This window comes from Triturus cristatus, chromosome 11, assembly GCF_964204655.1.
Source record: "Triturus cristatus chromosome 11, aTriCri1.1, whole genome shotgun sequence".
NCBI classification, from domain to species: domain Eukaryota; kingdom Metazoa; phylum Chordata; class Amphibia; order Caudata; family Salamandridae; genus Triturus; species Triturus cristatus.
In genome coordinates, this window is record NC_140594.1 from 991,172,284 (window position 1) to 991,199,839 (window position 27,556).

The 27,556-nt window shown below is 43.5% G+C and overlaps 1 protein-coding gene across 1 annotated transcript in view; it reads left to right on the top strand.

Annotated features, from left to right (window-relative positions):
• Positions 1 to 27,556, top strand: part of HPS3 (HPS3 biogenesis of lysosomal organelles complex 2 subunit 1) — a 472,707-nt gene that overhangs the window by 133,293 nt on the left and 311,858 nt on the right. Inside the window, exons 7-9 of the mRNA XM_085635071.1 lie at positions 10,958 to 11,112; positions 25,239 to 25,347; positions 25,513 to 25,694. Coding sequence (XP_085491197.1) covers positions 10,958 to 11,112; positions 25,239 to 25,347; positions 25,513 to 25,694 — 446 coding nt within the window. The remainder of the gene's footprint in view (positions 1 to 10,957; positions 11,113 to 25,238; positions 25,348 to 25,512; positions 25,695 to 27,556) is intronic.

The window sequence follows — 27,556 nt, forward strand, 5'->3', positions numbered from 1 at the left end:
CACGAAGGTGTTGCGTCTGCGCACGCCGGCGTTTCGGCGACTGTATCTCTTTTACAGCAACGTTACTGGTGGTACGGTTTGTACAAACAAACGCAAGCTTATGTTCTTTTATGTGACATTTGCCAGCAGATTAAACCTTCTACTGTCGCGCGTCCACCACAAACGCAGCTGTTTATATCTAATCGACCACTTGCGTGTGTTTATTTAGATCACTGCGGTCCTTTTTCCTCTGATACTGCGTACAAGTACATCTTGGTTGCAGTGGATTCGTGCACATGTTTTCTGTGGGTGTGGCCGCAAAGGAGTACTGATGCCCGGACGGTCATCAAGGATTTGCGTGTCTTTATAGGGAGTTTTGCATGTGGTACCCTTCATTCTGACCAGGGCCCTGCGTTTGCCTCTAGGGCTTACAAGGAAGCCATGAGAAGTTTGGGGGTCCAAGTCAAATTTTCGTCTCCATACCGGCCTGAGGGCAATAGTGTTGTGGAGCGAATGAACCGTGACCTAAAGCAATCTTTGACAGCAAGGGTTTTAGGTACAGGCCGAAGCTGGCTAACCCATGTGTATGACGTGCAACGTGCACTTAATAATCTCCCTAGAAGGTCTCTGGGTGGGCGGACCCCATACATGATGCTCTTTGGAGTAAGAATGTTTGTTCCGGACCTTGAGGGTCTAGACATGGCGGCGGCTGCCGCGCCTTTTGACCTAGATGATCACTGTGCTGTATTGCAGAATCTACAAGAAGCAAGAGACACTCTAGCGAAGGAACACGTACCCTCTACATGCGAAGCTGAGCTCCAGATTCCGGTAGTCGGCTGGCTACCTCGAGTTGGTGACCTGGTCCGTGAGAAGGTGGAGAACAAGAAAGAGTTTGGCCCCTCTTATCGTGCACCAGTCCCGGTGCTTGGAGTCCAGGGTACACGTACAGTTATTTTACCACCACTTCCTGGTCGCAAGGATAACAGGTACATCTCGATTGACAATGTCAAGCTACAGCGAGTGGCCGATACTTCATAGTATGACACCTTCAGTTTCTTGCCCTTCCATTCTGCGAAATTCTGTTGTGATGCCGCCCTCAACCATCATGCCTGGGGTTGCCGTTGAGATGCATGCTGTTGCTTCCCCTCCTTTACCGCCTATTGATGGTGGTTTGCCTGATGATCCTGAGTATGCTTATCCTGCAGATGTCCCGTTGCCTCTTTTACATTCAACAGCGATTAACCAGTCCCGTTCTTCCTCTGACACTGAATCAATGACTTCCACTGCCCCTTCCAAAATTGCTATATTTTTTGCCTGGTTCAAGAGACATTTTTTGGTGGCACCATGGACTTACATCTGGCTGGTGCTAATATGTATTTTTTTGTTCATGACAATTGGCTTTGTGGTAGTGTTTTTTAAACTTCTAGATGGACACTACCTGACTGAACGATCTACAATTGGATCAATTGATGGAACTTTGGCCCCCCATTCCTCATCACACATTATGAAAAGGGACCAGACTTTTGTGAACAGTACTGCCTGGCCTGTGCGTGATGGGATCGCTTGGGATGCTGTTAAATTTCAAATTCATGGACCTACCGAAGTGATTAATGTGCCTAATGTGTTTCGTGTTTCTATGGGTGATGTAGTTAAACAGAATATCAGATCTGATGATTGGGATCTACAGGCAATAGAAGCACTATTTTCTGATCTAAAATATTATGCTGCATTTGATGCTGAAGATTTGTATTTAAATTCTGCTAATTATGGTGAACAATTTTGTTATCAACATTATGGCACACATTTCCTACACAGAGCAAATACCTTTCGAAATTTTGTTAATTACACACAATGGGAACATTGTACGGCCCCTTATCATGGCAGTTCTACAACGTTAGTGAACAAGTTCACATACTTTTCGGATTTTAGTGTGTCAAAACCGGCCTCCTTTTATTTTAAAATGGCGCCTGAAACCGCCTCGAAGGTAAGATTGACACATATCAAATTATTATATTCCAAGTCCTTTATCGACGAATTGGCTGTCGGAGCCTATGAGCTATGGAAAGCTACTATCGATCTTAAGTCGGTTTGGGGTACTAAACCATGGCAGGTTCAGGGAACAGAAGCTTTGCATCGCGCCTGTCTTATCCCAAACCACATTTTATTTTTGAATTCATCTATTTTTCAGACAACATGTTTTGGTTTGGCAACGTCTAAAAAATTGAATTCCTCCACAATCCCGGATCTGGGTGCTTAACCCGGCTGGGGTAATTTCACAGATCTATCCCTTATTAAGTTGCAGTCCCTCATTTCCAACACCACCTTTAATGTTTCAGCGTTTAATCCTGAGGGGTGGTTGGTATGGCAAACTGGTTCAGATTCTTGTCAACGTCGATTTTTAGCCTTGGCACCTGGGTACACTCAAGTCAGGGTAGATCCTCGTTTTGAATCATCACACACTGTAACTACCTACTCTGTGGGTAAATTATGCCAGTCGTGGCTGCAACATTCCACATTAGCGTCTGTTAAACTTCATTTGTCACGTTTAGACGACAAAATTGATTTGAATGATTTTATTAAAGGTCCTGCAGTAGGCAGGTCCAAAAGATGGGTATATGCTATTTACAACGAAGTTTGGACATTGTCACAAATTGAGGCTGCCTCCAGATTACATGCTATCGACCAGGCCAATATGGAAAAAGTGTTGGCTGTAATTGATAATAGTATAAATACCTTGTCTTCTAGAATTTACACTTTAGATAATATTGTTTCATCTGTCGTAGACATTGTGCAGGATGATTTGTCTCTGTTGTACCATGGCCAGAATCAGTTGCGTTCTGTTATGCAATTTGCATGGACTTTACAAACGTTAAAGGCAGGGAAGGTCCCATGGGATTACATGAATGTTTCCTCTTTGTTCCTCCCTTTTAATTTAACTGCCAAACAACAGTTTGTCTATGAAGGATGCGACTTATTCATTACTGCACATTGAGAAATTAGAACCATTGCCTTTCTCTATTGCTGAGTTAAATTCAGCCGTGTGGCTTATCCACGGAGTAATCACTTTACCTTTTTCGCTTTTTAAATTTAGTTTGTGCATGAAACATTATGCTCTTGCAGATATGAACAACTTGGTAGTGCGTTCCTGCACGAAGTTTGGTCGCTCCCGTTTACATATAGATGCATGCGGGAGGGCACAGAGGTTTATCTGAAGGGTGAGGAATGCACTACTGCTCCTGATCATTCTGTGGTGTGTAGACACAAACAATTACATGGTGCTTGCAATGTACACGCTCCTAATTTGGCTTGCGTTCTGAAAGGTGTACCGGTGCCAGTTATAACCCCTTCATTCACACTGCTTTCTAACGGTAGTTATTTGCTTTTAAATAATGAAAATTGCTGTGGGATGCTAAAGGGCATACCATACATAGTCACTGTTTCACAGCGTGTAGTTTGCTGTAATAATGTCCTTTTCCCACCCCCGCATGGCCGGCTCGATGTTTCTATCTGGTCTTCGATTCCAACCTTGAGCGCAGAGTTCAACCAGATGAGCAGAATAAGGGCTCTTTTGTCTCAAAGGGAGGTCGCTTTAACTTCGTCCCGTGAAACCTTTCTTCTTCACGTGGCAAACACCCGCACGGACGTGCAGGCGCTTTTGAATTCTGACCTCCCCTTTCATTTTGGAACATTGATACAGACTATCTTTAATGCCTCGTCTACGACCGGCATAGTTCATTTTTTTAAACTAGTGGGCTCCGGCCTCGTGACCTCCTTTCAGACTATTTTTGGTGTGATTCCCGCATTTTTTTCATTCTATTTTTTCCAGCGTCTTCGGAGGTCTTCCTTTGCTTCTTGCTCTTATTGCTGGAATACTTTTGCTGGTTTGCGTCCTACGCAATGGCTGCGCAACTTGCGTACAGAGACAACATGCCCCGGCTGTTTCATCTGCGTAACCGGATGCTTGAATACTATGGCACGTTGCCCCTGGTGACTTTGTGTCGCGTATGGATTATCCTTCCGGTTTCCCTTCTTTACTTTTTGTGCAACCCATGTTTCACTGCCTGGATTGTCCATTCCAGTGGGCTCTGGATTTGTGCCTGTCAACCTCGGTGTCACCTGTACCGGATTTTGGTCAACTGATGGGCCCCTTAATGGCTCATGAGTATGAATGTTCTGGTGTTGGGTTTATGGCCTTGGGTGCGGCACATGGAGTCCTTGGAAATTGGGCCATTGAAGAGGCTGCGATTGACTTTCTGGAATGAAGCTATATCGAGGAACCTTCCTATTGTCCCTGTGTGTTGCTGGAGGCTCCTATTGTGAGTGAACACGTGTGTTCCTTTCCCTTGTTAAACTGGATGGCAGATACTTTTGCGCAACGCTTCAATGATTTGCAACTTATTGTGCCTATACTTTTATGGATTGACTTTTTGTCTTGCTCGACCCTTGATGTATCGATCGATGTCGTTTTTTTTTCCCTTTTTTCATGGTTTTTTTCCACTGGACGACATCTTTTTCTGTTTTTGAATTTTTTTTCTTTTTCGAACTTTACACTTACCTTATATGGACTTATAGTTCATGCCCTTGGTTCCGTTCTTTCTAACTTGAACTCTGCGTTCTTGATAAGTGCGCCCCTAGTGGTTAGTAGTCCGATCAAAGGGGGGTGTAGTGTGGGTTAACCACGCCCTATGTACAACGCTAAGTTAGCATAACCTCGATGGCTGTTAGAAAGCCAGCTTGCTGCTTCTGCTGCTTTTGCACGCGACACTGTTGTTACATGTTATTCATTCGAGAACTGCTGACTCGACTTTGCTTCACATGAGAACCGTCTGTTGTTTAACATCCTTAACAGCAAGCTGTGACCTTGGTCTGTACACCGTGTAGAGAACGATTCTGGGTCACTAGACGGGGCAGGTTGTTGTGTTCAGTTTGATCGTACCACTTCTTAGCCATAACATACATACAGCTGCCAATACCTGAAAGACGAGCCCTTTAATATTACAGAGCAGCATGTTTTCTGTTACATTCGAAACGAAGAGCTGTTGCAGGAGAGAGCCTAGCTGATCCTGTGATGTGATTCCACTAAGCTGATCTATAAGGTATGGGGTCCCCCATGCAAGCCTAAGAGACCTTCTATTAGTCTAATAATACTTTATTAGTGCTAGAGAAAGGAGGGTGGTTGCTTTCCACTGTCATTATTATTATGATTGCTCCTTTCATTTTCTATGGTATTGTAACAATGCTGATGGTGCTGATCCTAACCATTTGTCTGCTTGTGTTAGCCAAAGTACTGCATCTTAGGACGCGAGGTTTATAAAATAAACTCTTTAAACGTTACCGTGTCTTTGTTATTCCGTTGTGGACTGATATATAGCTACCAACGGGTATTTCGGATTCCCACCACTCCTGAGAGTATCTAAGTCGCTTGTTCTGGGTTGTCTATACATTGGGACCGCCGAGCTAAATCTCGGATAACGAATGTGACACTAAGCTAGTCGGATAGGGGTTCTTAGTTCTGAGGGGAGTTTCTGGTACACCACAATTCTCTGAGGTCCTGGTTTCCTGCGCATAGTTCTGTGCATAAGCAGAATCCCTGCAACAATGGATGTTCCTCTCCAGCAGACCCTACGTACATTAAAAGTAAACTCAAACCAGACTCTCCAGTGGTGACCACTGCTCATAAGCAGGCAAACTCTTAAACAACTGGTGAAGCTCCCCACCAGACAAAGAAAGTAAACGTATTGATTCTGCTGGCAAAAGGGTGGCAGCACAATCAGCCAACCATTGGAGAATTGCCAGCTTCAATGGTCTCTTGTCATGCTGTGATAGGGCACACTTGGACAAAATGAAGGAGATAATTCAGAAGAACATTAAAAAGGAGCTTACCAAATTGAATCAGAGGGGAAATTTATCTCTAATACAAATATAAGATATGCCCTGGTTGTAGCTGACACAGCTGCTAGGGGCATAAATTCCAGCCTTATACTAAGATTACATGCCTTGCTAAGGGTATCTGGCTTCAAGTCAGAAGTTCAGCATTACTTATTGGCCCTTTCCTTCGACGGAGAACATCTTTGTGGCCCACAGGTGAATACTCTCCTAGAAAAGATTTTAAAAAAAGATAACAAAACAGCAAAAGCTATGGGAAACCTCAAACACAATCACAGCGGGGCTCCTTTCACTGCTCCTCCTATCGAGGAGGATTTAAAACAACCTCCACTGACAAATCCATCTCTTATAATAAAAGACAAAATCAAGCATCCTCTCCTAGAGTCTACTAATAAAACAGTCATAGAGACGGAAGCAGAGGAGGTTTAACCAAAGCCCTCCTCTTCCAACACCACCACGCCTTGACTCGCCATTTCCGCCCCCACGAGTACACAACACCTGTTGGGGAAAGTTTACAGCAGTTTCTTTCCACATGGATAAATATCGTATCTGACGGGTGTTGGATTTTATCCAACTTGGTTTTTGTCTGGAGCTCACTTAAACACCTCCAAACATTCCACCTCGCACCCACAGACCAAAGTGCAAAAAAGGGAAGTTCAAGCTCTATTAATCAAAGGAGCGATAGAACCAGTGCCATTACAACAACAGGGCACCAGGATATATTTCCATTACTTACTTATATCAAAAAAAGGACAGAGCTCTAAGACCCATTCTAGACCTCGGACTTCCAAACAGGTTCATTCTTTCAGAACATTTTCATATGGTCCCTCTTCAACATGTCATACCACTGCATTAGATCCAAAGGATGCATAGTTTCACATTCCAGTTCACCTAGCACATAGGCAGTACCTCAGATTTGCTTTCAACGGATAACACTTTTTGTTCAAAGTGCTTCCGTCTGGGTCACCTCATCCCCCATGGCATTTACCAAATGTTTGGCAGTAGTAGCAGCCAACTTTCACAGACAAAACATACACGTTTGTCCTTATCTGGACGGCTTATCAAAAAGCAACACATATCACAAAGGTTTGCAACACACTCCAACAACTATAAATCTGCGTCACCAGTTGGGCTTTAGTCATAGCAGTAAAATCACACCTGTACCCTCTACAAATACAGCCTTACTTAGGAGCCATCCTAAATTGTCAAACAGGAGTGACTTACCCAAATGCAGCAAGGATGCAAACTTTCAAAACGCTTATTCTGTAGTTTCAGCCTCACAAACGGAGATCAGTGAGAACAGTTATGCGGCTCCTAGGAACCATGGCATCATGGATAGCTATAGTACCTCATTGCAGATTCAAGATGTGCCCTCTATAACAATGCTTAACGCAACTATGGTTTCAAGCGGAGGGTCAGTGCGAGGATTTTGTGTTGATCAGCCCTCAAACTTTCCACTCTCTGCAATGGTGGAACTCCAAGAATCTGTTATAGGGATGGCCTTTCATAGGCCCAATTCTGCAAACAACCGTAATGACAGACGCATCAATGACTGGGTGGGGAGCGTACTCACAGAAGCTTACTGTACACGGGCATTGGACACATAGTCAATCTCTCCTTCATATGGTACCTAGAGCTGCTAGCTGTTTATCTAGCGATAAAAGCATTCGTTCCTCACCTCATAGGCAAAGCAGCTCTAATCAAAACCAAGAACATGACCACGTGTATTTTCTGCAAAAACAGGGGTGGAGGACAGATCTCCACAACTGTCTCTCCTAGCACAGAAGATCTGAAAGTACGCTCTCCAACACAACATTCAGTTATTAGCAGAGTACATACCAGGAGTGGACAATGGCTTGGAAGATCTCCTCAGCAGGACACAACAACAAGTCCACGAGTGGGAACTCTGCATACAAGTCTTCACTCACTCTTCCACCAGTGGGGACAAACGGACATAGACCTATTTGCAACACCACAAAACGCAAAATGCCTAAACTTTGCCTTCAGGTTCCAACATCAAAAATCCAAGGGCAATGCACTAGGGATCAATTGGTCAGGCATATTTGCTTACACCTTTCCACCTCTCCCCCTGCTTCCATTTGTAATTCGCAAACTGAGGCAGACATCCCTGACACTCACCCTAGTTGCTCCTACATGGGCCAGGCAACCATGGTTCACAACACTACTATAGAGTTATCAGTAGTCCCACATCAAGTACTTCCCAATAGACAAGACCTCCTCACCCAGAACCAAGGATCAGTAAGACACCCAAACTCCAGATCTCTCAGTCTTGCAATTCAGCTTCTCAGGTCATAGGATTTGGATATTTAAATTTACCACAAGAATGTATGGCTATCCTAAAAGAAGCAAGAAGACCCACAGCGCAGGCATGCTATGCAGTAAAGTGGAACTGCTTTGTTCAGTGTTGTCACTCAAAGGAAATTAAACCACTAAATGCATCACCTTAAAACATTCTCTGCTATACCTGCTTCACCTATCAACTGCAGGGTTCGCTTTCACTTCTATAAAAATACATCTTGCAGCGGAAGTGAGGTGATGGTCCAGAGGTGTGTGGGGAGGCTGTTCCGGGTCTTTGCTGCTATGTGGGAGAAGGATTGTTCCCCACTTCCCCTTTGGTAGATGGGGGGAATATAGGCAAGTGAAAGGGATGCGTAGCATAGTCTTCTCGATGGTTGGCGGAAGTTCAGGTGGTGGTTAAAGTAGGTGGGTCCTTGGTTATGTCGAGCCTTGTGTTTGTGGGTCAGCAGCTTGATTTGGCATCTCTTCTGTACTGGATGCCAGTGGAATTTCCTGATGTGGGTTTGTCGGGGAAAGCCGAGGATGAGTCTGGCGGCTGCATTCTGTAGCGTCTGAAGTGTCTGTAGAACGTGTGCGGTGATTCCTACGTAGAGGGTATTGCCGTAGTCAACTCGGCTCATGAGGGCTTGTGTCATGATGCATCTTGTGTTTAGGGGTAGCAGCTTGAAGATCTTGTGTAGCATATGCAGAGTGAGGAAGCAGGCGGAGGAGACTGTGTTGATCTGTGATTTAATGGTGAGCTTGTTGTCAGTGATGATTCCAAGGTTTCTGGCATGGTTGGAGGGAGCGGTGCAGGTCCTAGTTCTGATGCCACCAGGAAATCGTTCCATGTGTTGCCGCTGTTGCCAAAGATCGGTACTTCCATCGTGTCTGTGTTCAGCTGCAGGCCGTTGTTCTTCATCCAGTCAGCGACGTTTATCATGCGTCTGTGGAAGTTGGTTCTGGTGATGGTGGGGTCATCAGTGATTGAGAGTATGAGTTGGGTGTCGTCTGCGTAAGAAATTACGTTGAGACCGTGGGATCTGACGATGTTGGTCAGAGGGGTCATTTGTGTGTTTAAGAGGGTGAGACTGAGGGATGAGCCCTGGGGGACACCACAGGAGATCGCCTTGGCTTCAGAGGTGAAAGGTGGGAGGTAGATCTCTGGGTTCTTCTGTTGAGGAAGGAGGTGATCCATCTGAGCACGTCCACTTGGATGCCGATGTGGTGTAGTCTTTCACTGTGTGGTGGGATATGGTGTTGAAGGTGAGGAGGATCAAAGCTGCTGTTTCTCCTCAGTCAAGGAGGGTTCGGATGTCGGTGGCTGCGTTAGGGCAGTTTTGGTGCTGTGATTGGGAGGCGTTGAGTAACTGGTTTAATGCGCCTATCCTCCTCACCGAAGACTTGTGTTGGTTGCATTTATCTACATAATACATTACGTTATTGTTACATGGCCATCTGTATAGTTTACACTATCCATTCACTACATCCTCACCCGCCATGGGCAATCACAAAGGTCTGAGCAAGCAAAATGGACAAACCTACAAGGCAACACAGTTGGTTGCAAGACAAGGACATGGAGTATATGGGGAAGGACAGATCTATGGTTTCGGCATATTCCGAGCAAAACATGTTTAAAGTGGGAAAATAGAGTCACCGATGCAACCAGTTCTTTAAAAAGTGTCTGTCAGGGTAACCAAAGCAGATGGAAGGTACCTGAAAGGCAGTTTAGGTGACCGTAGCTTTAAAAATGCAATAACAGTCTTGCTGGTAAGTACAAAGCTCTGCAAAGTATACCGAGAAGACAATCAAGAGGGAGGGTCTAGAAGAAATACAACAGAGCCATTTTCTGCACTTGAAAAAGTCAAGATATTTTTAATTTGTCTTTAAATGGTTTACACCTTTGGGCAGGGCCCGCAGAGTGTTCAAGTCAAAATTCTATAACTTTAAAAACCAACCTGTCCACACTGAAGCAAAAGTAACACAATAATCTGTGCAGATGGATTTTTTAGAGCCCATGTACAGCCTAACAAGAGGCATCTCTTCCCACCACCAGAACCCGTATCACAAACCATCTAATTTGAATTCCCATGGAACAGAAAAAAATTTACTCGAGTGCTTGTTGCCATGAGGTTGTAAAGTCAAAATCGGACAAAAATGAAAGTCTGTGATTTTGTTTTTTGCTGACTTAATTGGTTGCACTGAAGTCTCCGGGCTAAGATTAGGAATTGTTTTTCCCGAGATTTTCACTTGCCTCAAAGCTGTTTTGATTCAGCCATTGAGACTCCTCCAAACTGAATGTTTTAAGCGCTTGGGGAACTATTTTTTAGGTTTGGCTTTGTCCAGTTATTTCTGTTTTGTTACTTACTATGAGCGTTACAGGGAAACTACAGTTTGTTCGTTAACTTTGTGACTGCAGCACTTTAACCATTGTTGAAAATTGCTGAAGTGATCCGCTTTCTTGCTCACAATGAAAAACATCTAGCAAGGCAGTCATAGTCTTATTCAATATTTTGGAATATATTTTCATGCTTAGAAAATCATTTAACTGCTGTATGGTCCTAAATTCATTGCATTTCAAAGAAAATGTTGAGTAAAGTGCACACTGGAAGAAGAACTATGAGCTTTATGTACACCAGCCACAATATCTTATTAATATTCTCAAATGTATTATTAATCACACTAACCAACATTGAATGTTAGTATGGAATTGTATCATTCTATTTTTATTGAAAATTTCATGCCAGCTTGTTCTGTTCATTAAAATCTATCTTCCTGTGCTGTCTTTTTGTAGACATGTCCACCGGTGACACTGGATGTGTGTGCTTTACGAATGCAGCTCTTTATAGGACTGAATACTATTTGCCATTTTAAAAACCACGTGCTTCTACTCACAAAGGCTAACTCGGAAGATTACTCAGAGAGAGTGAAACCACCTAAAAGATCTAGGTAAGTGTCTGTTCATGAATTTAAAATATGTGCTTGTCAGTTGCAAATGCATTTAATCTCCCATTCTCCAGGCTACTTTCCGGCATAATACTGCATTTTAGCTATAATGAGATCACGCTAAAATTATATGTTTTAATTTGCTTAAAGGCATCAAGATTTTCTGCTGGATTAGATTTCTCAGGATTGCATATGGTTTTCCAGTAATGTAATGCTGAGAATATTAACTAGTAATCATACTCTTCTCCACATGCTTGAATCAGTCCCCTTCATAAAAGAGGGAGTCCCACAGTACCATTTAAAGCAGTAGTCCATGACATACATAGCAGTTAATGTTAAAAAAACATTGACTTCAATATCTTGTCTTCATTATTTAATACAAACTAAAGTTTAGCCAATCAGGTGGCAGCCCCCTCTAGAACACTCGCCACAGATGCTTCAGTCCCTCAGATTTTCTACAGCACATTGTGTGATGGAAGTCTCCCTGGGCTCTGCTCAGTTTACTGCAAATGTATCTAGAGTCAAGAAGATTTTCCTTTAGGACAAGATTTATATCTACTTATACACATTCTACAACCAATACAGAACTACCTAAGAAGAGACTGTTCAGGCCATGTGGAACATGTAGCAAAAAGAGGCTGCTGTCAGAGGATCCACACAAGGACTGAATCTACTGTCTCCATCCATAACACAACATGAAGAATTGCAAGGTGTGCCACACTTTTTCTCAAAAAGCTTTGAAGGACAGAGAGGGAAGGTTACAGATTTGGCTTCAGAAATTGAAATCTAAAGAAAACCATCTTTCTGAGAAGTAGAGTGATGATTACTCAAAGACTGTAAAATCCTGTAAGAGGGGTAGGCCTTGTGAAGGTGTGCCTCTGGGGTCACCTAAATGCCATAAAAAAAGCCTCAAGGCATTCAAAAAGATCAGAGGAACATCCACATTCTTCAAAAAAGGAGACATTTCCCTCAGAAAAGATTAATACTGAGCCTAGTACTCCTTCACTGAAGGGAGCACAACTAAATAAAGTCATCCAGATCTCTTCCGTCGATGTCGAAACCACTGAAAATGGTTTCTTCCTCTCAATTTGAATTCTCGTCTACGATAGAAATTGACGGTTACAACCACTATGACAACATCGTTTATATCTGCGGTATCACCTATGATTCTCTCGTCGTCCCTGAGAGTTTTGATGATGGTAACTACTGCAAGAATTCTCTCAACCATGACCGTCAACCAAAAAGACCTCAAAGACAATGTCGGCAAAAGCACTGTCGACGATGACGGCTATGTTGACGATGTCAACAATGATATTCCCAGCGACAAGAGCCCTTTCAACCACAACAACGCTGAGGAACGCCCCATAAATGACAACAGTGCCGACGGGAGCCCCGTTGATAACAACATGTCCATAGACTATCTTGTTGATGACGAAATGGACAATGGCATTGTTGACAAATACTATTGATGCCATTATCAATCATTTCTGTAAAAGAAAGATCCTTTACAGAACCAATATTGCCAGCTCATGCATGGCCAAGCAGGGTTTCGCCTTTCTCACCTGCACATCTCCTAGACGAGTCAGAGGATGAGGGCCCCTTTGGGGTTGGGCGTAGTCCCTCTTAATGAAATCTGAAGTGTCAGGAGTGATAAAGACGACGATCAGTATTATGGGGAGCAATATTAAGCTCCAGCGGAACAATCTCAGCAATGTGTCAATGAGTACTCTGGTTATGGTTGACAGGACCAGCATGAAGAGTCAGTTTAAATGCCACTGCCTTTGGTTAATAATCTCCAGCATATGCTACAATACTATTATAAGAGGTTTCCAGAGCCTGCAACAGTTGCTCCTCCACCACAAGCACCAAGACCAACGCGTTGACCACAAATCCAGACACCAGTCACATGCTCGCTGCGGGTATTAACAGCGCAAGTGACCCCATTACCCATACTTGCTAGTACATTGGCTGAACTGCCAGTGTATAACACAACTTCCTCAGATGAGGAATGAGAAGAAGGTAAGATCAGGGAAATGTCTTAAATTCCCAGTGCGTGGGATGACTATCTGATCCCAGCACCATCTTCGCCTAGGCAACCACCAGTGGATTCCCCACCAGACTATAATGGTGGCTTCCATAACCTTATGGAAAGGGCAGGCAAAATGTTCCAGGTCCCTCCATCTGTAAAACAATCGGACTGCTTACACTACCATTTTAAAGAGCAAATCAGAAAATCAATCAGGGCCACCCCTATTGTGGACTTTATGTGGGAAGTAGGCATCAAGGCTTTAAAAAATCCAGAAACAGTGTCACCAGTGCTACCTTGACTGGATAAAAGACATAAAGAACCGGACTATTTACCGGCATGTTTAGTCATCCCAAACCGGATTTGGTTATAATGCAAGTGGGCCAGCGTTGTTCCAAGAATTCATCTACCTCTATTATCACACCACCAGATCGAGACAGGCGTAGGCTGGATATTATTGGAAAACGCTTCTATATCATGGTAGCCACTACTGTCACAGCAGCTAACTTCTTAGCGTTATTAGGACGTTACGACGGGTAGATGTGATCTGACATTGCTGCATACATTGACCTCTTGCCAGAAGATACAAAAGGCAAAGCCAGAAAAATTCTGTAGGAAGGAGAGATAATTTCAACTGAGATTTTTGACTACGCAATAGATATATCATCAAATGGATGCAGGCGACTGGCTGGTGCAGCTGTTCTTGGGAGACAGGGAGGGCTTAAGGGCAACATCTTTCACTTCAGAACTTCAAAGCAAGGTCTTAGATATGCCGTACGACAGCAAAGAGTTATTCGGCAAGCATATTGATGATGCTCTCCAAGCCATAAGGTATAGGATCTTACTCCTACAGAGGAGGGTTTAAGTCATACAGACAATAATAATATCCCTTACGAAACCAGTATTGCTCTCAATATTCCCAGCAGCAACACAGATGGCCACCTACAGCAGCCTACAAGCAGGCACCCAGACATAAACAACCTCCCCAGGAGAGAGACACTACCAGAAAGCAGTGACCTTTCAACAGTGCTGGTTACTCCCCGCAATTTGGAAAAAAACCTAGGGGCCGCATCTCAAAGTATCTCCTACAATAGTCCCACATGACAATATACAGATGGGTGCTGAATGTCATCTCACGTGGGAGAAACATTGGAATTCTTTGCAACACCACCTAATACCCCCAAAAAGATCACCTCCTCCCCATGTACTACAGCTTCTTCTGGAGATATTAGCCATGCTAAGAAATGGAGCAATAGAAGAGGTCCCAAAGACCCAGAGGTGAATCAGTTTCTACTCCGGTTTCTTTTTGATACAGAAAAGGTCAGGAGAATGGCACCCCATCTTAAACCTTCGGAAACTCAGCAAGTATTGATGAAAACAATCCTTTTGCATGGTCACCCCGGCAAGATATCCTGCATCTTCTCAATCATGAGAGTAACACTGCAGGATGCATACTTCCATATCCCAATTTACCCAAAGCATCACAATTTCCTACGATTCAAAGTAGCCGGCACCTACTACCATTTCAAGGTTCTCCCTTTCAGATTAAAATCAGTACACCGCTTATTTACCAAATGTCTAGCTCTAGTGGCAGCCCATTTGAGGAAAAAATAAGTGAGGTATTCCCATACCTAGATGACTGGTTGATAAAAGCATCCATGTCCCAACAGACCCCAACCTATACATTAACCTGTCTCTCACTTGTCAAAGATCAGTGAAATTCTATTTTCCACCATCAACCACCTTGTCTTTCATGGGAGCTTTTCTAGATATAAGCCAGGAAAAGGCATTCGTCTTGCAAGAATGATATAAAAGGATTCAACAATTAGCTAAAAAGTTAAGCAGATAAAAGTCCTTTCAGGTCAACTTTATAAATCTCTCCCCTGAATGATATCATCATCATCATCAGATATCTTTATTTCGGTCGTTAAGACCATAAAAGAGTGCGTCATAATACAATAAAGACATTACAGTATAAAAACATTGCACAATTGTGATAAAAGTATTAACTCAATACAACATCATTACTTGATATGGTTTTAAGAAGACGTAGACGTGTAAACCACATAGACGTTAAAAATTTGGCAACCGCAAAGGCAATTGGGGGCGAGATATCAGACTTGAGTATTCTAAAAGCGGGGGAGTATTGTTTAAAGCCCATGTTTCTGAGTAGTGGACAGAGCCAGTACTTCCTTGCTCTGCTGTACACCGGACAAAAGAATAAAACATACAAGTCTGTCTCTTGTGTCTGCTTGCAAAAGGGGCATAGAGCCGTGTGTGCTGAGTGTGACCAAAGTGCAGTATATGCCCTCAGCGGGAGAGTGTTATAGCGCCATTGCATATAAAGCTTTCTTGTGAGTGTGGGACCCATATCATTGTAAGTTGACTCTAGGTGGTAGAAGTCTTTAAGAGCCAGGAAGTGGGCAGTGTGGGAGCCCTCCCTCGCATTCCTTATAGCATCTTGTAAGTGATGCTCACGAAAATCCTTCGTGATAAGTTTGCGTGAATCCCTGGAACATGCAACCTCAGGATCATGCCACAAGTCAAGTCTACCCAGTGTCTCACAAGTATGCTTTATGTAACTTAGCCATGGTATTTGTATGTTGTTACGAAGGCGCAAAATCTCTTGCAGCTCTGCTCTGTATTTAGAAAGTTCTGGGGAAGACCATATTTTACACCATAGGGTTAGGGGTTTTAAGCCCAACTCCTCTGAAAGCGGTCTTAAGCCCAGATCTAATCTAAGTGGCAAAAGAGGTGTACTGGCAGGTAACGCTGTCAGCTGCCTGAGAAAAGTATTCTCCGTTACCTGGAGCTTCTGTGCAGACGTGTGTCCCCAGATTTCTGCACCATAGATAATGGCCCCCCGGGCCTGGACCTTATATATTTGTATGCGTGGGCCTAGGGGCCTGTATGTGAGGCCTTTTGTCATCCTGGCAATGCCTCCCACCAACTGGGTCAATTTCATATTTGCCCTTAATTTGTGTGACTCCCAGGTCATGCGCTCGTTAATAACTATACCCAGATATTCAAAGGTAAAGACCCTCTCCAACCTGGAGGACCCTATACTGGGCGACGCTCGTGTGGAGGGGGGGGGGGGGGGTTGAAGATCATAAATTTGGTTTTAGCGGCATTGATCTCCAACCCACGTTCCTCACAGAATCCTACAAAGCCATCCAAAACCCGTTGGAGTCCCATAGGGGATTTGGAAAGCAGCAGGGTATCGTCCGCAAACATAATTGCAGGAACCCTGCTGCCGTCCAACTTGGGGGCATCTATATCATTCAGGGTGCAAAGATGATCTACGACCCCGTTGACGAAAAGACAAAAAAGAGTCGGGCGAGGACACATCCCTGCCTGACCCCCCTATCGACAGGGAAAGCATCGGACAGTGTACCATCCCTTCCACATCTTACTTTGGCGTAATTCCCCTGGTGCAACCTTCTCAGAATTGAGAGAATATCCACGGGGACCCCCATCTTTGTTAGCACCGACCATAACTTATCTCTGGGTACCAGATCGAAGGCGGCACGGAGGTTCACAAAGACTGTATAAAGACTGCCGCCCTCAATCAGCACCGTGTTCCAGTATAAAAGGTTTAAACGGAAGATTTGGTCGGTGGTAGAGATACCTCGTTGGAATCCCGCTTGGTAGGGACTCATAATCTCCATTTCTTCGATCCAATCCTGGAGGCGATTTAAAATGAGCCTGCCAAAAATCTTCTGCGGTACATCTATTAGGCTAATGGGTCTATAATTGGCTGGGAGCAGAGGCGAACCCTTTTTAAAAATTGGGACAATCTCCGCCCCCAGCCAAGTACCCGGAATAGCCATGCCCGCTAAGATGGCATTATAGAGGGTCGCGAGGTAGGGGGTCCAAACGTCTGGCTCCTGCTTAAACAAGTCGCCCGGGAGACCATCTAAGCCAGGTGCCTTTCCTGTGGCAAGACCGGTCAGAGCGACTCGTACCTCCTTAAAAGTGAATGGTTCACCAGTCTCAGGGGGGCAGTGGGGATAGTTAGAATTTTCCCCAACATCCTCAGGTAGTTTATAAAGAGACTGGAAATGGTCCTGCCATACCTCGGCTGAAATATTAGGTTCTGAGGCAGGTGTTAATTCCTCGGAACCCGTGTTGACACAGCGCCAAAATTTGCGCGAGTCTGCACGGGCCAGGAAATTAGTGAGTTTAATCCATTTGTCATGTTCCCATTCACTTTTGGCATTTGAGGTCATGGACTTGTAAACACTTCGTCTGGCCCTGATGTCCACGGCACACCTACCTTCCTTTATTGCACCCAGAAGGTCGGCTTTCGCCTTACGGCAAGCACCGTTCTACCGGGATGGACCAGAAGTTTTTCTATTGGTCCTGGTTATTGGTTTCGTTAAACATTCAGAAACTATTTTAAGGAGGTCGGCATGTAGCTGTCCCAAATCGGAATGAATAACCTCGCTAATATCTTTCTCTGCTAGCACCTGAAGTTTCTCGAATAGAGGCAGTGCTTGAGCATATAAATTGTGTATCTTATCCGGATGGGAAGATATGTGCTCCCACTTTATTCTGCGTCTATTAGTCTCAAGTACCCGGCATTCCTCAGTTTCACCCCTTTGAATTCCCCTGGCTGGGAAACCGGGGTGACTATAATTTAGTTCGAGGGCGTTATGATCGCTATCATTCCTGATTGTGACACAAAAGTCTATGACAAGGTGCCAAGAAAACACAGGAACCAAGACATAGTCCAGTCTGAACTCGCTGCCCGTTCTATTAAAAGTACATCTTGCCATAATATCAGACTTGGACCTGCCATTACAGGCACGAAGGCCGTATTTCAGCGAAAGGGAATTAATTTGCAGAACCAGGGGGGACCATGTCTTTGGAGCCGGAGCCTGAGTGGGAGGTATATGCCAAAGGAGATCCTCCTCCGTGGCCAGACCTTCCATAAAGCCAGGGAGGGGCTCGTAGTGGCAGTTGAAATCCCCTCCTATGAGATAGGCGGTACCCTCTGGTATGTCGTTTAAAACCAGAGCGAGCTCCGTTATAGTAGATGACTCCTGGATGATATTAGTAGGCAGTGAGTAGATGTTGATCAGCAACAGGCTAGCGGCATTTGACCACTCCAACAGCACAGCAAGAATATCTGCTGAATTAGTGGGTAATATATCCGCCCTGCAGCCTAAGTCAGTGGCCACCCATATTGTGAGGCCGCCTGAAGGGCGCCCTCTACCCCCCCCCATGTTGCGTGCTTGGAAAAGGTTGCAAAGCCCTTGTAAGCGATGTTTTCTCTAGCCCACGTCTCTTGTAAGAGACCAATGTCTTTCTGCTCAATAAAAGAACACCAAGACGGGTTATTAAGTTTATTAGAAAGGGCCGCAATATTCCAAGATAGAATTTTAAGGGGGGAGGAAGTTGGTGCCGTAGAGAGTATACTTGGGGATAAAACCACTTCCGACTCCGACCTCCGGGGAGAGGTTGAGCCGTAGTCAATTTCCTGAGTAGCCCTCAGAGGTGGGGTACTCCAAGGTGGAAGGGCCACCTCTGTACTATCCTCTTCAGTAACTTTAGTGTGGGGAGGATGTTCCTTCTCCTTGGGAGGTACTGGTTGTCTATTCTTAATTATATTCAAAGCGCCACCGCCCATAGACATAAACGGTCAATCCACCATATCTAAAATAGAGAAACGATTGTGGGTGGGGACTTGGTCGTGTCTGGGGCACCCTGTCAACCAGCGTTCCCTATCCGCCAATGGAGCCCTTGTCCTATTTCTCCTAGGTACTAGGTCCCATCCATCCTCAACTTGTGCAGTTATTGTGGGAGGATAGAAGAAGGAGAGTGGAAGCGATTGGATAAGAGATCCCGAAGTTGGATATGGCCAGCTACATATGTGAGAAACTGTTCGGGGATCCCTAAAATTAATCAATACGCAGTCTCCCGTAATAGTTTTTTTGGTGTTACCCAGCCACGGGAGTCTCCTAACCATGAGAACCTTGCTGTTGGTACCCTCGGGTAAAGGCCTGTTTTTGGAGAGCCAGTGGATGACTTTATTTTTCAAGGCCACCACTGGTTCGCTGATAGATGGTTTTAATTCCGGGATACCCGTTAGGATGACTGTGTATGGGGCTGACTCAGGCGGTAAATTAACTAGTCTATGTCTGCTATCATGTTCCTGCACCCGTGATGGAGAAGGAAGTGGAGTGTCACGGAGGCTGGGAATAATATTCCGTGGGGGGATCATAGGCCCAGGTTTTGGAGAAGGAATCAGTCTGGGCAGATGTGAATGGGGGAGCTGTTGTGCACCGGGACTATCCCTAGATAGTGGTATGTCTATGGTCTTTGTGGATGTTTTGGTTGATTTGAATATGTCCCCTAACTGAGCCATTCCATGATGAAGATTTTTTATAGATGATTCCAATTTTGCAAGGCGATCTATTAGGGGGGTGAGCAATACGCTCATGAGAGATTTTATATCAGCAAATGAGGAGCCCTCCTCCCGTATAGCAATTTTTGGACTCACAGGTCTATTAGTCTGAGTTAGGGGTGCAGCCACTCCCCTTCGTCCCACTGTCGGAGAGTTTGTTTTTCCCCTAGGAGCATGCTTCAGATTCTTCGGCCTGCGCCCTCCTACAGTTTCAGCCCTTCCCTTCCTCTTGGGTATTGCTCCCTCACAGTTCCCCTGGGTGGAATCTAAAATAGGGATAGTACTAGTGTTCGTGGGAGTCTCAGGGGCTATATCTGGTTTGTGTGTAGTGAGGGCAGTGGAAAGCCTTGGGGGCGGGAGGGCTAGTGTGATAAAATCAATTGGGGTGGAAATATCACAGTCTGTGATAGATGAAATTGTATGGCTTGGGTTCAGTGATGTCGAGGAACCGAGCAGTCCAGGCGGTCCCCCCGTAGCATGGTCAAGATGTTCTGTCAATTGTGGCGGGGAGGTAGCATGTTTGAGGGGGCCTAGAGACGATCTTCTGATCCAATCAATTTCTAGGGAAATGCGCTTCTCTAGGGTAGTTATGTCGTCGATCAATAGGGAACCAGCCTTTGCAAAGTATAAGTCCAAAGTACCTGTGGGCTTGACAGCAGCCTGAGTTGTTTTACTCCGAGTTTCTCTCGCAGTCGCCATTGATACAGTCGTGATAAGGACGTAAGAGAGTGGGCCCTGTCCCTGCCTCTCCTGTCCTCGAACGGCCTCAAACGGCCCGCTCTTTGCCCGGTCTTCGCTCTGGGCGCGTTCCGCTGGCGCGTAGGGGCGTGACTCTTATGCTGCTCAATTGTTGGAAAAGGGGGGAGGGCGGGGCCGGGAAGAGGACACAGGTGTGCTGATTCAAGGCAGCAGCAAGCACCCTGGTCCTCGCAGTCCCGGGGTAGCGATAGTTCACAGCGTCCTCCCCAAGTGCAGCGTCCTTCGAGATCAGCAGTCCCAGGCAGGGAGAATGACCGGCTTCCAAGGGTCCTGCAGACAAATGCAGCGAGCGGCATGATATCATCTTGCTTTCCATTAATGCCAGATTGCCGCCTTCACATGCGACCATTACAAGAGGAGCTAGGAAAACAGTAGTTACAGATTCAAGATTACTCCGCCCATGAGAACATCTATGAAAATGTGGATACAGATTATAAACCTATCCAACGGCCTAACATTCCTTACACAGGTCTCCGATTTTTTTAATAACTGGTGTATCCCTGGAGCGATGGGGAACTCATCTCTAGGATTTGATGGTAAATGGAAAGTGGAACCACATCCAGAAAAAAATGCACATATACTTGCTGGAACTCAGACCAATAACCCTAGTATTACTCTCTCTTCTTCTCAGACTTGCAAGTCATCAGTGCTAGTTCCTATGGACAATACCACTAGCATGCATTACATAAACAGGGAGGCGCAAGGTCATCAGCCCTTAAGCAGCAGGCACACAAAATTTGGAAATGGGCTCTGCAGCATCATGTAACACTCTAGGTAGAGCATGTGCCCAGAGCAACCCATGTCCTAGCGGACACGTTGAGCAGCACGAACTCCAGCTGTCACGAATGGAAGCTCAACCAACAAATTCTGGAGGACATCTTCGATCGTGGGGCAAACTAAACCTAGACCTGTTTGTGACAAAGGAACATCAGAAATGCCAATTCTTAGCAAGCTGGCACCCACAGAAGGGGCCGTGGGGAAATGCGTTTTGGATCAGAGGATCAAAGATGTATGCTTTCGCTTTTCCCACGATCCCGTTAACCCCAAGATTGCTCAATTGAAGAGGGAACCTTGCTGGGTGTTCCTGATTGCTACTAGATGGCCCAGACCGTTCTGATTCACAAAACTCCTCCTCCTTTCAGAACAGTCACTCATTCATCTGAAGCCCATACCAATGTGGCTAATGATGAACCAGGGCCAGGTACTTCATCCGATCCAACATTGCTACACTTGTCGATCTGGCTCCTGAATTAAACGAATTCGCAACATTGAATATTCCTCCAGATTGCAGAGAGATTCTGGCACAGGCTAGGGCTGAAACCACCAATATAACATACAAACTTAAATGGAAACATTTCTGTTTGTTGTGTCAGGAAGCTAATGTTCATCCTATCTCATCACCTCTGGAGTAACTTGTTCGTATCTGCTCCACTTGACAAAGTCTGGGTAGGACCACTACTCCATTAAGGTACACCTGGTAGTAATCTCACGATTCCCAAGGTTAGATAAATTACCTTCACTGTGTTATAGCAGAGTGATAAAGCCATTTATCAAGGGCCTTTTTATAGTGTTTGCTCGTATAAAGAAACCTCCTCCTGGTTGGCACCTTAATATAGTGCTGGGCAATTGATGAAGACTCCTTTGGAATCTATTCACAAGACAGACGTAACATTACTGATATGGGAAACAGTGCTGCTTATAGCTCTTACATCAGCTAGAAGAGCCAGTGATATTCAAGCCTTCACCATCAAAGAGCCGTTCCTGGAATTCAAATAGATCAGTGTGGTGCTGAGGATAAATTCTATGTTCATTCCAAAGGTCCCTTTGGATTTCCATTTGAAATAACCCATGATACTAAGAACATTCTTCACCAAACTATTGCAGAAATATCTTTACATGCTCTGAACATTAAAAGATGTTTCAAGTTCTACTTACACAGGACTGAGCAACTCTGCAAGGCAGAATAATAGTGCATAGCATATGGCAACCTACGGAAAGGATTCCCAGTTTCCAAGCAAACCATAGCAAGATGTATTGCATCAGCGATCCAGTTGTGTTACAGACAGGCTAGAAAACCATTAACAAGCAAAGTCAAGGCTCATTCTACCGGAGCTGTCTGTGCCTATCCAGCAAATGTGTCGAGCAGCGACTTGATCCAACACCTTCACACAGCATTATTGCCTAGATTTGTTTGAAAAGATTTATGCGGCTGTGGAACAAGCAGTGCTGTGCCATTTATTTCAATAAGGTGAGCCACATCTTAAGGTATGTCCCACCATCTGCTAATTTATGATTGTGTTGTTACTTGTAAGTGATTTTGCTTCTGATTATTCTGATTTAAACATGTGAATCTATGAAAGATCCAATACTGGAGAAGAAATTAAATTACCTGTAACATCAGTCCTACAAAAATTTGTATCTTTTATAGATTCACGCGCAACATACCCTCCTTCCCATGGAGACTCTCCTTATTATCTGGGTTCTTGTATCGCACTGTGCTAGAAAATCTGAGGGACTGAAGTCTCTGTGGTGAGTGTTCTAGACAGTGCTGTTGCCTGATTGGCTTCACTTTGGTTCTTGGTAAACAGTGAGGATAAGCTATTGAAGTGAATTTCTTTTTACAATAAACTGCTATGTATGTCATTGACTACTGCTTTCTCTGGTACAGTGGGACTCCCACTTCGCAGAATGATTCAAGCATGTGAATCTATGAAAGATACCAATACTGGAGAGCAACAGTTACAGGTAAGTAACTTATTTTTTTCTTAGCTGGCATAACTATATTAATAATGCAATTTATAAATCTCATAGCTACCTCATGCAAGGTGTCTCAGCGCTAGGTACAGTTATCCACAAGCCTAAATGCAGCTATTAACTCCCATAAATACCACGGTAAAAAAACAAGTTTTACGTTTTTTCTTAAAACGAACTTCCGACTGGACCTGACGAACCATCAGGGGAAAGCATTCTATAATTGTGGCGCCAAATAACTGAAAGAGCTCCCACCTGTGTTTGCTTTCTTTACCTTAGGAATAATCGTCAACATCTCCCCTGCTGATCTTAAATTCCTCAATGTTACATATGGTCTAAACAAAGATTGAAGGTACCGTGGACCTTCGTTAGCAAGCGCCTTGTAACAATAACACAAGGTTTGTGCTGCAATTATAATGGTGCAAATTGTAGGAATCAATACATACTTTTATAAAAGCCTGTTCTTCAAATTATCAATATGAAAAATGGATTGTGCAAAGTTATGTAATCATACAAAGTAGTCTTTCAGTGGGCAGCCATGTGGATTAAAGTGACTTGCCAGTAGTGTATCAGGGAAGCTGGCCTAGAGGTAGCCAGGAAATTGGTGTTTAGCTTATCTAAAGATGCTTAACATGCTATACCGTTTTTGTGTCCTAATTAATATAACAGGTTGAGCTCCACCTTATCACATTATATCAGGTGTATATTAAACATGTTGTGTATAATACCTTTCGAGACGTTTTCGTGTAATCTACCAATCTATCCATATTTACCAACTATTTTGATTCTAGGTAATTTAAGATATATGGTAATGTGTGTGTTATTGTGTGGTCCATTCCACTTACTACCACATTATTTGCTGTTTTACATATACCTTATCAGCCTCAGAAGGATCAAAAGTAGAGTCTGTCTTCAGCCGTTGGAATGTGTGACCTGCAGGTTACATCTAGATCTCTGTAGTAACACTTATCTCACTGAGCAAGCTTCCTGGTAAGCAGCATTACACATGAAGGTAGTTGAAAATTCAGAACATTGGATACTTCTGGGAGAAAAAGTATCACATTCGCAACCCTGTCACTAAAATTAAGTCTAATATGAGCGGAATTACTGAGACAAAGTTTTGTTAGTGAGGAGTTGCACTCATTCAGGTAGGTACTGATACAATAGTAGAGCTTGTGTCAAAAGTAATTTTCATAACTAAGAAAATAAGCCAGGTTTAGGTGAAAAATCAGGATGAGTGGGATATATACATAGTATTACATATTATCACATATTGAAAGTCACAGAATGTCATGCAGGTTTTGAGGTAGATATATTAAAATATTGGTATTATCATGCACATTTTGGGCAACCTTTACATAGCTTTTCACCAAATTCTGTAGACGTGCTGCTTTGGACTGGCCATAAGGAACCGGGCTAAAAAACAAATAAAAACATCCGCTAAGTACCAAGGGGCAGCTTTTAGGGGTGAATGAAGGGAGTGATCATTGGCTATCCACCCTGGCACCCAGCACTTATGGAACACAAGTAATTTTCTTGTACACACATATAAATAATTTGGCTCCACCCGTCTAACTCCTCCCGGAAACGGTCAGACTCACTCCCACACTCAGTACAATAGGGACTGGAGAAAAACGCTTTAAGCCCAGTCCACCACTGTTGACTTGTAGGCCATTTGAAAGTTAAGTGGTAGGCAGAGTAGGTAGAAGCTACAAGTATAATTAGAACACAAGTGGCTTTCACAGGTGAAAGCAGCCATGAGCATTGTTAGCAAGCAACTGAGTTCCAAAATGTCGGTTTTTAGATTCTGTATGGGTTCCTAATGATTGTACAACTACAGAGTTGTATAACTTTTCTAATGTTTGTAAAACCACAGAGTTCTGTAATTTTCCTAATAAAAAAACCATTGAGTAAATAAAATAACATACGTCATTCGGGTTCTTGCCCTAGCTTGACCTCTATTATTGCAACCATTTTTTTAAACTTGATTGTGCAAACCCAATTTAAAGACAATGTTGTCACATATCGGTTCAAGTTCAGAAGTACCAAGGACCAGAAATGTAAGGGAATGGCAATAAAGTTTCTATTACCTGATACTCATTCGAAATACTTTTTGAATAATTTAGCAAAATAAGTTCACAACAGTAGTCATTTTATGTAAATAAGTTGCTTTGTTTTCTCTAGTTGTAGGAAGTCCATGTTTGCCAAGCGTGAGCCGCCCCCTGAAGAAGAACCTGGATGGAATTTATACGTAGTAAATTCAATTGCTGTGAGTCAGCTTTACAAAGAAATGGTATGAAATCTTATTCCGGCCCATTATGTTTACTATTATGAAGTTTTAATGTTAATTTTAATTTACCTTCAGCTTCACCTGCTACAAACGTAGACCATATACTTTTAACTTCAGTTGTTTTGTTTCAAAAAGTGATGTCATAATTGAATTGTTTCTCTTTTCCAGGTGGAGTACAGCAAGAAATATAGCACTGTCCGAACCCAGAGCAGCATCCATCTTCTAAGTGAGGCTCATTTGTTGGTGAGAGCAGCTCTGATGGACCACGACCTAATGGATGCAGAAGAGAAGGACAAGCTGTTGACTGCATTTAGAGAGAGCTGTGTGCTCCTGGGAGACTGCTTTAGCAGGTATTTATTTCAATTACAGCATCCTGTATCAACGTTTTAGAATTCTTTATTGCTAACAACAAATTGGTAAGGTTTTCATAATAGGAGTTATTTTATCGCCATAGAAGCTTTTCACCTGCCCATCCTGGACATTGCATTGACTTTCTTTAAGAAGAAAATAATTGGATTTTGTTCAGGAACGTTAGTAATTTGCCTGTAAAATGAGTTGGGCTTTACATCTACTACAGATGTATGATGTATGATGGAACACCGACTGATGAAACAATGACAGTCTTTACAACAACGCCTTAACAACGAATTAGTCTTAACCACAAATGTTTTTACAATGACTAGTCATACAATGAATATGCCTTTTACCACGAAAATGTATGTATTTTATAGGTAAGTATAAATATGCCCTTGCCCCTCAAAGACCCATACCCACCCTAAAATTACCCTTGCCGGCCAAAAACCCATACCCACCCTAAAATACCCTTGCCAGCCAAAAACCCATCCCCTCCCTAAAATTACCCTTGCCGCCTCAAGAACACCCATACCCACCCTAGAACCCCAAAATACCCTTGCCACCGAAATACCCACACCCACCCTAAACATACCCTGGCCCCCAACAACCCACACCCACCCTAAACCCTAAAATTACCCCTGCTACCCAAAAACCCACATTCAACCTAAACCCTTTAAATACACTTGCCCCCAAAAACTCACCCTAAACCCTAAAAATAGCCTTTCCACCCAAAAAAACGATACCTACCCTAAATCCTAACAATACCTTTGCCACCCAAAAACCCATACCCACCCTAAACCCTTAAAAACATCCTTGCCACCCTTTATATACATCTATATATAATAAATATATATATATATAATACACTTAACACTTGCCTTTAATTCTTACATTTACATGTAATTTTTTTAAAAGTATTACCATACATGCTTTTGCAATGAAATTTATTGTAAAGGCATTCGTGTAAAAGACATACTCGTAAAAAAATTATTTAAAAAAACATGCGTTGTTAAGGCTGTTTTGCATCTACAGTGTTTCCTTCTATAATATCTATTGGAACTTACTATTTTGAGTCTGTCATTCCTACCCTTGTAAGACGTAGCATCTTGTAGCACATTTTGGTATCAACCAGGCCTTCCTTTGTACGGGGTTTCAAGCCTTATCAAATGTGTTTTACCTTTAACCATATTCTGTATTTCTTTATACTCTCTTAAGATTGGGGCCTAGTTTTCCCCCTTTTTGTGATCTGGCTAGAGACCGCTTTATGTTTTTTGAAGTCCTTATCTCATCAGTTCTTCAAAAAGGCACAATAATTAACTGAGGAGAAGATGTAACATTGGACCAGCCCCATTGAGCCAGTGGCTTTCATATGTTTTTCATAGTTTGCAATTGCTTGACTGGACTATGCATCTAGGCATGGCATTTCGCTGATATGTTACATTGTCCCATTTGTGTTCCAATTATGTTTTAGTTTTAAGACATACATTTATTATTTTGTTAGACAGCAGATGTTACAGGATGTAAAGCTTGTAATTGAGAGCTGTGGTGTGTTGTTTGATAAATTTTCTTTGCTGGCACATCAACTTTTAAAATGTTAATTCATGTTTTCGTTTGTTTAGGAAGTGCATTCTGTTTTGGAAGCTTAAGCCTGTTATAAAGACATAGTCCTAGTCACTGTTCATCCATCTATTTTCGTTCGGTTTCCTTTGCTGTTATCGTAACATTTTGGATTCCTACCTTTATTGTTCACAAAGTGAAGACATATAGGTGGCTTTCTTGGAGATGTAACAAAATTACTGGCCCTTTGTTAGAAGTATTGCTGCACATGCCTTTTATCTGCTTACATCCCAAACATCAT